Here is a 10923-nt window from a genome sequence, read left to right as displayed (position 1 = left end):
TCCTGCACTGTGGTTCTCTCTGTGCCCCACCACACCCTGACTCTAACACTGCTCTTTTTCTGTCGTGTTAGGCGTGTCCCACAGCCTCTATCTTGAAGGACCTCATGAGATAGAAATGGGAGAGAATCGGGGGAGACTGGTGTAGCATGTAGTGACTCCTCTATAAATACAGCCCAGAAGGGTTTGTATGTGACCTCAGGGCGCCCAGGAAAAGTATGAGTACCATGCCAGCAGAGAAGCAGCCAGCCAGCTTAAGGCAGGCCCAGGAAACAACCTCAGAGCTGGAACCTTGATTCTCACTGCCCCCCTCCTTTATATCCCTGCCTACTTTCTTAGTTGAGTCTTGCTCTTGAGACCCTAGAGGCAATGGACACAGCCCATGTGGGTGGCCCCAGGAGAACAGCCAGGCAGAGGCGCTACAGCAGGAACATGGCTGGCACAGGCTCAGAGCACAGCTCTTGTTTCTTGTGGAGGGAGCCCTCACCGACTCCGGAGGATGCTGTCTCTGTACTATGGGAAGGAGTTTACCAAGAGGCAGCTTCAGGGTGGCCTCAGAGGAGGCATGTGAAGAATCCCAACAGCTGTGTGTAATGTCTCCTTGATAACAGTGGCCCCTCCCAACTTCTAGGAGGAGTGGGACAAGAGCAGGGTCTTGTTATTCATGGCACTGTCACCCAGAACATGGGTCTCAGAATAGTGTGATTCCTTTCCAGGGTATTCAGACACTCTTATGCCTTCAGAACATAACAGGTGAGGCAGGCCGGCCCTGAGGTTTTGACCAGAGCCCCCTCACACACATGAGCTTTACTCTTCCACGGGCTGTATCCCCAGACCGAATCAGTCTGGAGGACCCGGTGAGCACTAGCACTTGTGGTGCTCAGCTTCCGGGCCGGAGTTACAATGTGACCGATGGAATGGACCCTCACAGGCGAGCCAAAGGCGAACTTCTTCCCTTAGGTGGCTTTCTTCTGGTGCTGTGTTGTAGCACTGAGACAGTCACCAGTCCAGGCTTCACTTAGCATGTGTGGTTCTGTTCCATGCTGCCTCTCAGCAAAGGACTCACCTTGCCAGTGTGTGCCCGTGTACATGTTCACGTGTGTGTTCACGTGTGTGTGCCCGAGGGCATGAGAACGCAAATTCTTCCAGCCCTGTCCCTTACAGAATCAGAAGCCTGATTTGTTTTTAAGCCCCTAGTTTTCCAGGAGAAAATCTGAAAGTTGGCCAGATTTGGGAACAGCTAATGGCCCACTCACTTAACAGCCACACCCCATGAAAACCTTCCACTGAAACAGGTTAGAAGAACTTCCTGGGTTCTGAACCCAGAACAACTAGGAAAATTAAAAATTAGGAAACCAGCAGCCAGGCATGGTGATGCATGCCTTCTCTGTGAATTTGATGCCACCTGGTCTACATAGTGAGTTACTGGACAGCCAGGGCTATGTAGAGAGACCCTTTCTTTAAAAAATAAAAAATAAAAGCCAATATCTCCAAAGATTCTCCTATCCCTCTATCCCTGTCTCTCTAACAGACACATCCACAGGCTGTGGGCATGATTGGCTTAGCCTTAGAAGAAAGCACCTAATTACATTTTTGAGTCTAAAATTGGTATGATGAATAATGTGTTTTAATGTTGAGCAACTGACTCAAATCATTAAGCCTACAACAGAACTATCTTTCTTCATTGTCTGTGTGAGATCCGAAGCCACTGGGGTGACGTTTTTGTTCTGCAGAATCTTTATAAGGTCAGGAGTCAGGGTTCCCACCTCCACCGTGGCGCCTCTGGAGACTTGCTATGTGCTGATCATAAGGGGTAGCTGCCCCATCAACAACGTCCCTTGGACCCAGTATTTGGCGCCCAGTGGGTGAGCCTGTGTGGTGCTCTTTTTGTCCTGTGGCGGCCCTTTTGCTGGACTCACTGGTTCTCTTGTCTTTAGAGATTGTAGCAGGGCCACTCGTCTTTGTAACCGTTCTGTGGGCAGTGTCTGCAGCCTTCCTTCCCCGGGCTCAGCGGGGCACCATTGGCGTTCACAGCCCCCTTTTCTTCCTCATAATCTTATACTTCATGATGCACAAAGGTCAGGTACCAGTGTGTGCCAGCGTGAAGCCCCCTAGACAAGGTCGTACTGGCTTCTGTGGTCTGCAGTCGTCGTGGTGTTCATCTGACTTGTTTATTCCTAGGGAATGTCACTAGTACGTCTGGGTCTCAGATGGCAAGCGGCATCAGCCTGGTCTCCTTCAACAGCCGACCCGATGGCATGCACCAGCGCTCCTACTCAGTCTCCAGTGCCGACCAGTGGAGTGACGCTACAGTCATTGCAAACTCAGCCATCAGCAGTGGTAAGAGTGGGCTCAGTGCCCAGGGCATCCATGCTCCACGGGGAGCATGGTGCCATGGGGCTGCTCTGACAGTGGCACACATGTCTCACCAGTCATCTGAGCACTTTGTCCTTGATCTCCTGTCTCATGCACATCCCATCAGTCATCTGTTCTCTGCTCAGGGCGTAGACCTTGAATCCTTTTTACTGGTCAGCTTTGGAAGTTGAGGCTGAGGAGGGGACAAGTATCTTACCTGTGTTTCTGCAACAGAGACATGGTGAAGTTGAAAGCTGTTTCATACCAGTCTTCTGCCCTCCATGGATGGCGAGCATCTCGCCATTTGCACATAGTTCGTACTGTCCCGTCTGTTCATTCTGCCTCTTAGTCTTCCAAGATTCCTGGTGTAGCTTCTAAGTTCTGGGGAATTCCCTCTGCCATCATCTCTCCTAGATTTTCATAGTTTGTGACAAGTGTGGCTGCTTCTTGGGGGACAGATGTGGCACCCTGGAAACTGCCTTTTGACGTATGCGTCACAACATGAATTATGCACTGTGCCCCATGCACTGGCTGGTGCAGCTTGCTTTGCCTGTGGCATTCTGTCTGTGGCCTGTTCACCGGTATTTAAGGGAATTCCCACTGTTGTATGTAATCTATCAGACAGGGTTTGAGAATCATTTTAGCATAATTTGTTCTAATTAAAAGATTCCACATCAGGTCTTCCCTGTGGACCCACCAGCTGCTGCTACAGGACGCTTGCTTTGGGTAAACACCGTCTTCTGATTGTTCCACAGTGTTCCAGCAGACGGGGCCAAGCAAATGCTTCCGAGCAAGCCTGCCCAAATGCAGGAGAGAAGTGGGGTCAGGAAAGGTGGTCTGAACCAAGGACTATCTGACAGACAGTTTCCAGGAATTGCCTAGAAGGGCAGGAACCCAGGCTGCACCCAAACACTCGGGGTTACCATATAGTCTCTCCCTCTGGTTAGTCCCATCCCACCTTTAGTGTGCAGATCCATCAGAGGCCAGCCTCAACCCACACCATTTTTAAGGAACACAGAAGCACAGAATCCTACGGGACAGTTAAGTAAAATGTGTGTTAAGTGCATTCCAAGACCTCTCATCGCCAGACATTGCCCTTCTGTCCTTCATGGCAGTAACCAAAGAGACGAGTGTGAGGACTTTCCGTCATGTTTTCCCTTTCACTTGGTTGATACAAGACCTTCCTTTGTATAATCACTTTATCCACCAACTCACCTCACCCCCCCACACACACACAAACCACATGTCTCTGGTCTGTCTATCAGGGGTACCAGGAACTTGCCACTTGGCTGCAGTGCAGGCAGGGCCCAGGACCATTAGACTTGACCTCCACCAGCAGAGTGAAGGGCTTATCTTCTGCCCAGCACTAGAAGTCTGTTTGCTCTGCCCTCCTGTCCACCCTAAATTAAGATTTCAGCTTCAGAGAACTTTTCCATCTTTTCCCCTTGACATACAGGTACCCCTGGGGCTTCTGCCTCTAAGCAGCTACGAGCAACTCCTAATTAGATAGATGACTTTGTAGTGGGTAAAACTGGAGGAAGGAGGCTCTGGCTAAATTAAGAGGAGAAGGCAAGAGGAACCCATTCTGTGAGATGGAATGCCCCACTGCTTTATGGCTATTACTGTTGTAGAGCTTTACATTAAATACCTGAGGTTTAAAATTAAACGTCTAATATAATTTGGCAATGCTGACGTGAGCCCGGCATCTGCCCTCAGAGAAAATCCAGACAGCTCTGTTCAGGGTTTCAAATTGCTGTCTGCTGGCTTGCGAGCAACACCGGGGATTGGATCCCTCTTCCACTAAGTACCACATGCTGCGACGTGTAATTTTTTAAACGCTGAGTATATTCGTCTTGTACTTCTGCACTGAAAAAGGCTGTTCCAGTAGTACATGAAAAATTAATTTTTTTACATTTTTCCTCACTCTCCTAAGTGTTTGACAGAAGTAATTTTTGCAGCAAGAGAGAATAAAAAACTGGTGGCTGTAAATTCCTGTCCTGGAACCTCTTGTGTAGACTTTTTATGGACCCAGAATTGATCTACATGTCAGATCCTGTTGTGGTCTCAACTGTTTATCACCCTAATGGCAGTAGTGAGCCCGGGAACACCAACTTATAATCCTGGGTGAAAGAAATTGGTGTTTGCAGTCAATGAAGAGGAGCTTAGCATTATTGATAGATTCAGAACAATTATCTCTGCAGCTGCTATTGGCTGAGGGTTTCCTCAACCCTTGCTGGAAGCCCATTATTTTTTATTTTTTATTTATCATCTTCTTACGAGTAATTTTCTCTGGAAGTGTTAGAAGTGAGTGTTCCTGCTGCAAGCAGGGGGCCCTGGAGGGCCATCTATAGCAAACTTGGTTGTCATAGCACATGTCAAGGCAAGATGTTTGTTTTAGATGCATCACCTCTGTGCCAAGGGCAAGAACCAATGTCAAGGCCCCTGTGAATTAGTCTTTTATTGTTCCGAAGTGTCTGACCCTGTATGCCACTCCCCCAACACTGCCACAAATACCCATATCCATACCATCCCTTGCAAGTGCTGTGCCAGCCCTGGCTAATAGCCTCAGCAGTGGCCGTTGCTGTGGCAGCGGCACCCTCACCCCTCCTCCCCGACTGTCAGGGTGTTCTGAGTGCACCACCCTTCCACAGATGGCTTCAGTCTAACAATTTATCTTCTGTCTCAGTGTATGGCTGCCATGGTGAATACATTTTTCCATATAACTTTTCAGCTCTCTGCAGTCTCCCTTCATGCTCCCGGGCTCATGTAGCTTTGACAGTGTTGAGCACAAACACCATTTGGGCTTTTATGTTTCTTCAGGGAAGTCATACCTGGAGTCTGTGTATGTGTATTTGTACCTGCGTGCCTGCATGATTGGGGTAGAGTGGGCCTCCAGTCAGTTGTATGCCTTCCTGCTAGGATGTATGGTTGTGTCAGTGGTTCTGATAAGGAACTGCTTAAGTTTTGCTAATTTTCAAGTATTTTTCCCATTATGCAAATGTTGTGCATGGCTATTTTAATGCACCATTTCTCTGGTGATCATCTTCACTTTGTTTTGTTGTTATCTTATGCTGCATGCATCCAAGAAAGGTCAGCAACCCTGCATTTGATAACAGAAGGGCTCCAGCAATCATGCTGTCTCTGTGGATTAGGACTAAAACTTAACTGTCTTTGTTTTAATTTGATGGTTTGGGGTATTTGTTTGGGAAGATTTGTTGTTAGTTTTATGGGTATTATACTGGCAATTTTAGGACCTGACCAGAAGGTGGCAGTAGTGTGACACTGCTTGGCTTTGACCAAGTTGTTAGCTTATGCAACTTTAATTTGAATGGAGGGTTAGACCATGTTTCATGCCTCCCATCTTGACATTCATTTCCTGAGAACCGTGACATGCTAAGACCACACTTTTAATACATTCTTTTCTTTCTGTGGTTTTGTTTTCTAAAACAGGACTTGCGCGGAGAATTAAGATAGAGTATCATACACATTACCTGTCTTTTTTTATAGTGCTTACTTTTTTAGGGAACTGTATGATGGAAGAGAGATGTTTGCTCTTCACCCATGGATCCTGAACGCCCCTCTGTCAGTCCCTCCCAAAGCTTCTTGCATTGGAGAACCATCCCCTGGTTAGTCAACCTTCGGCCCCTGTGCTCTCACATCTCAAAGGCTGACACTCTGTCTCAGCCCCTGCAGGGCAGGGGTCTGCTCTGTACACCATGCTAGGCAGCCTCATTAGAAGGATGGCCCAGGCTCCCTTCTCTGCATGTGGTCTGAGAAAAAGCAGGAGCTTCCTGGGTAGCCAGCCACAGGGGGAAGGTGGATTTCTTTCCCTCCTGATCAGAATGCTGAGTAACTTTGTACTCTGCCTCCTTAGTTCCTGGCTATCAGCTATTTCCAGCAGTAGCTGCTGACCCAGGAGAAGTAGGACAACCACATAGCACCCCAGTTACCAGCACAGGGAGCACTGACTTTCATGCCTAAAGGCCAACAGGCCTCTAAATACCACCAGACAAAAGTCTAGGAATGTTTGACAATGGGTCATTATAGACCCCATGCTCAGAGTCTTCTAGATCACTGGTTCTCTCCCAGAGGTGATTTGAGTCCCCTAGGGAATAGTCATCGATAACTGGAGGCATTTTTGATAGTAACAATGGTTCAAGAAGGGCGATCTGGTGGGTAATAACCAGAATGGGAGTAAGTACCCCACCCACTGAAGAGTGTCGTGAGTAGGGTTAGCTAAATCGCATAGCAGTAGCAGCAAGGCCTGGTCTCCTGATACAGCCTAGGGTCGAGAGAGTCACTGCAGGGCCTTGTCTGCAATCTGAGTTCTACACAGCTTCTCCCACTGCTGCTGTAGCAGAAATGGTGACATCACAAGCTCAGTGGCAATCTGGTTGCCACTACCAGTGGACACACCTTGACATTCACTAAATAGTTACTGCTTGACAAGGCCTGTCTTAGTTACGGTTACTGTTGCTGTGATGAAACACCATGACCAAATGCAACTTGGGGAGGAAAGTGTTCGTTTGGCTTACGTATCCCGAGTCACAGTCCATCAAGTGAAACCAAGGCGGGAACTCAGACAGGGCAGGAATTTGGGGAACTAGCCTAACCAACGCGGAGCACATTAGGCTGTGCTAACATCCCAGGGATGCTGTATGAAGTGGGGATACCACTGTGCCGAGGATTGGGAAGACCGTGCAGCAAGGAGAGGGCTGGGCAGCCTGTGGCTGTTAGTATTGTTGCAAAGAACAGAGGGGATGGACCTTGGCCCTTACCTAATCCTCAGTCTCCAGGCTTGAACTGAAAATGGCTCAGATGGTAGAACTAAAGGACTAGATCCATGTTCAACAAGCCTCCTGTACAAACAGCTGAAAGGGGGGACCAAGCCCTGAGGGTCAGGAGCAGGAGTTAAGCACAGCTTGTCTGCAGGATGACACCAGGCCCTCTCTGCTCCTTTGTGGAGTTACATTTTCAGGAAGATGTTGGCAAATTGGGACATATTAAGAACATAAAGCAGGTGGCAGGAGGCAGGGCAGGCTCAGAAACTGTCTTCTGTTGATAGGACGGTAGAAGATGGAGGCTGGAGGTCACACGGTGGCAGCAACTTTCTCCTTGCCCTTGCCTCAGAAGCTCTAACCTTTCTGTTCTACAAAATGGTTCTCAGTCTTGGATTGCCCTCTTGGATGCTTTTTAAAAACACTCAAGTCTGTGGGTCATACCTGTAATGGAACATTTGGAAGACAGAGACAGGAAGATTGGTAAGAGTTTAAGACCAATGTGGGCGGCATAGTGAGTTCCATGCCATCTTGTGCCACAAAGTGAGTACCAATCTCTAAATACATAAGCAGCAATTTCTGGGACAACCATTAGAAATTGGATTCATGTGGGTTGAGATAGACCAAGAGAATCGCAATGTTCCCCAGTGTTTTCAAATGTGTAGCCACTTGAGCAGCCTCAGTGGCAAGAATGTCAGCTGAGCGCCAGCCATTGTCTGCTCCTTCCTTACTAAGGCTGCAGGGTGGCCATCCATCTCCCTCTTGCAGCTGGGACTTCTTCCATCGAGGGTCTGTGACTGAGCCCTGAAACCTTTCTCCCCTGAGTGACTCTGTCCGAAAGGAAAGGAAGCTAAGACACCGAGTCATGAGGACAGTCAGAGGACAGTAGGTAGAGATCTGTCTATGTGGTGTCACTTAACTTAGCAGCTCTTGCCATTTGTCCCACAAGTGCTTGTTGACTGTTTGCTGTGCCACCTCACCACCCTGGGCCTGGATGTGGAGTAGAAGCCATACAATTCCAGAGTCTCTCCAGGTTGGAGAGCGACAGATAATCGATGAGAAAACAAATTGAAATGTATTTGTCAAGTGGAGAGAAAGTGGGAGGAGGAGGAGAGATGTCTTCATGATTGGGCCATCCCGCACACTCTCACACGCAGGTTACTATGCTTCTACTGGCCACAAACATACATTCATTCACTCAGCAGATCCAGACTACCCTCCGACCTGGTGCCTTTGCTTGAATCGTATACCAATCAGACATATACACAGAGAAACTGTGCATCTATACTGAGCACGTGCAGACATGTCATTGTCCTGAAGCAGTACCCATGTCCTCGGCATCTGTGCTGGTTAGGGTATTGAATAGTCTGGAGAATGTGTATGAGTTCCTTCCATATGAGAGACTTGAGCATCCATTGCTTTTTGTATCCCAGAGGGTCCTGGACCAGTCCCTTTCAGATACAAAGGGAAGATTAGAGCAGTTAAGCCCTTCATCATGAACAGTGGGGCCCTGACACACATTGGTAGTAGTCCCCAAGAAGAGGGATGTACCACGTGGATCTCTTTAGGCTGAGAACATGTGCTGTATACATAAGGAGGGCATGTGGTGACTGAGATGTGGCACAAGGCATCCTTGAAGCTCAGTGGGTGGACATCAGGGCAACAGGTGGAGGTGAGGCACAGAAAGACTCCAAAATGGGTCGTGAAATAGCAGTAATGTGCCCAGATGGGGTTCCCAAAGGGACGGTGCTGGGATTTTGAAGTCGGTCAGGATCCATGTGAGTTATATGAAGAGTGACAGACAGGGCCAGGAACAGCAAGGCAGTGTGTCTCCTCTCCCACATCTCCTCGGACCGTAGGTCCAGCACCACCATCACACACACAATCCCCACTTTATAGCTGCCTTACAATGAAACACTATGGCCAAAGCCAACTTAGGGCTGAAAAGGGTCATTTGGCTTACACTTCTTCATCATTTTTTATTATTAAAGGAAGTCAAACAGGGCAGGAACCTGAAAGCAGGAGCCGATGGAGAGGCCCTGGAGAGGTGCTGCTTACTGGCCTACTCCATCCTGCTTTCTTACAGAACCCAGGACCATGGTGATACACCATGGGCTGGGCCCATCCACATCAACCACTAAGAAAATGCTCTACAGGCTTGCCTAAAGCCTGATCTCATGGAGGTATTTTCTCTGTTAAAGTTCCTCTTCTCAAACAACTCTAGCTTGTGTTAAGTTGACACAAAGTCTGCCAACACAGAGACCGTTTTTCACTGCCCTAACACAGAACTGTATTTTAGTTGCTTCAGTTCTTAAGCTTAACTCCAGAACTTTATGAAATTATTTAGCTGGGTTTGTTGTTGTTGTTTGGGTCCCGTACATTTTCAGTCACATTTTTTTTTTGTTTTGTTTTTTGTCTTTAGTTTAAGATAGACTACTTCAGCGTCCATTGTAGTTTGGTGGGAAAGCATAAATGACATGTTGAGTGTGTTCATTATTTCTTCAACTTCAAAGAAGACTGAATGATCTTCCATGAATTCCTGATAAGACTTTGTCTCATAGTTGAGTGCCATTCTTAGGCCTAGAAAATACTCCCTTGGAATTTCTGTGGTTTGGTCAGAAATTCAGTCTGGCAGTCCAGCAGTATGAAAAACTGTAATACTACCATCGCCTGCAGTCATCAACTATAGTTGGCATATATATTATAGTTGGCATAATCTAGGTCTTGTGCCTTCATGTGAGAGTGTAGATGCATCTGTTGTGTGTGAGGCCAGGGTCAGCCTCGTGTGTTGTTCATGAGGACACCATCTACCTTGTATTTTGAGATAGAGGGTCTGACTTTTGCTTGGAATGTGCCAGTTTGGCTAGGCTGGCCAGCAAATGTCTCTGCCTCCCTGTCTTAAGTTACTCTTCTATTGCTGAGATAAACCACCACAACCAAGGCATGTTATAGCAGAAAGGGTTTATTTGGCTTGTAGTTCTAGAGTGGTAACCATCCATAATGGCAGGAGCAGCTGAGAGCTCATGTCTCTGAACTGTAGAGAATATTTACTGGGAATGCCCTGTCTGTGACTTTTTGAAATTTCAAAGACCACCCCTAGTGACATGCTTCCTCAAGTCTCCATACCTCCTAAGTCTCCAGAAACAGGGCCAACAACTGGAGCCAGGTATTCAGATGCCTAAGACATATGGGGGAATATCTTTCACAAACCACCGTAGTCCACAGAGCTACAAGTTTTTTGGTTTTTTGGGGTCCTTTTTTTGGGGGGGTTGTTAATGTTTTTGGGTGTTTTCCTTGACTGTATGTCTGTATACCGTGTCTGTTCCTGGTACCCACAGAGGCCAGAGGAGGTTGTTGGATGTATACCTTGGGATTGGAATTAAAGACAGTTGTGAGCTGTCATATGACTGCTAGGAATTGAACCTGTGTCATCTGGAAGACTGGCCAGCACTCTTAATTACCAAGACATCTCTCCAGCCCCAAATTCTGGAATTTCAAGTGCACACCACCACACTTGGATTTTTTCAGAGAATTGAACTCAGGTCGTCACACTTGCATGGCTAACACTTTACCAAAACCGAGCTATTGCTACAGCCCATGGTCAGGTCAGATCATTCTCAGGCTTTCCTTGCCTCCTGTGTCAGAAGTTGTAAATGTGTAGAGACCTAAAGGGCATTTAAGAAAATAAGGCATGAAGAAGAGTCAATAGAAACGAGCCCTGAGAAAGGACAGTTAGAAAAACCTCCTCAGATGGCTGGGAGGACATGGACTCACAGAGGCAGAGGATGGCTGG

The 10923-nt window shown here is 47.6% G+C and overlaps 1 protein-coding gene across 9 annotated transcripts in view; it reads left to right on the top strand.

Moving 5' to 3' along the window:
- The window catches only part of Agap1 (ArfGAP with GTPase domain, ankyrin repeat and PH domain 1), a 456884-nt gene that overhangs the window by 325694 nt on the left and 120267 nt on the right, over positions 1-10923 (top strand). For 7 of the 9 annotated variants that reach the window (XM_005361712.3, XM_013351735.2, XM_013351734.2 and 4 more), the window contains one exon: positions 2179-2337. The exons of the other annotated variants lie outside the window; for them this stretch is intronic. In XM_005361712.3, the coding sequence (XP_005361769.1) occupies positions 2179-2337 (159 nt within the window). The remainder of the gene's footprint in view (positions 1-2178; positions 2338-10923) is intronic. 9 annotated transcript variants of the gene reach the window in all.

Source organism: Microtus ochrogaster, linkage group LG4 (genome assembly GCF_000317375.1).
Source record: "Microtus ochrogaster isolate Prairie Vole_2 linkage group LG4, MicOch1.0, whole genome shotgun sequence".
Taxonomy (NCBI): Eukaryota; Metazoa; Chordata; class Mammalia; order Rodentia; family Cricetidae; genus Microtus; species Microtus ochrogaster.
The sequence above is the reverse complement of the archived record's forward strand: the minus strand, read 5'-3'. Positions and strand labels throughout refer to the sequence as shown.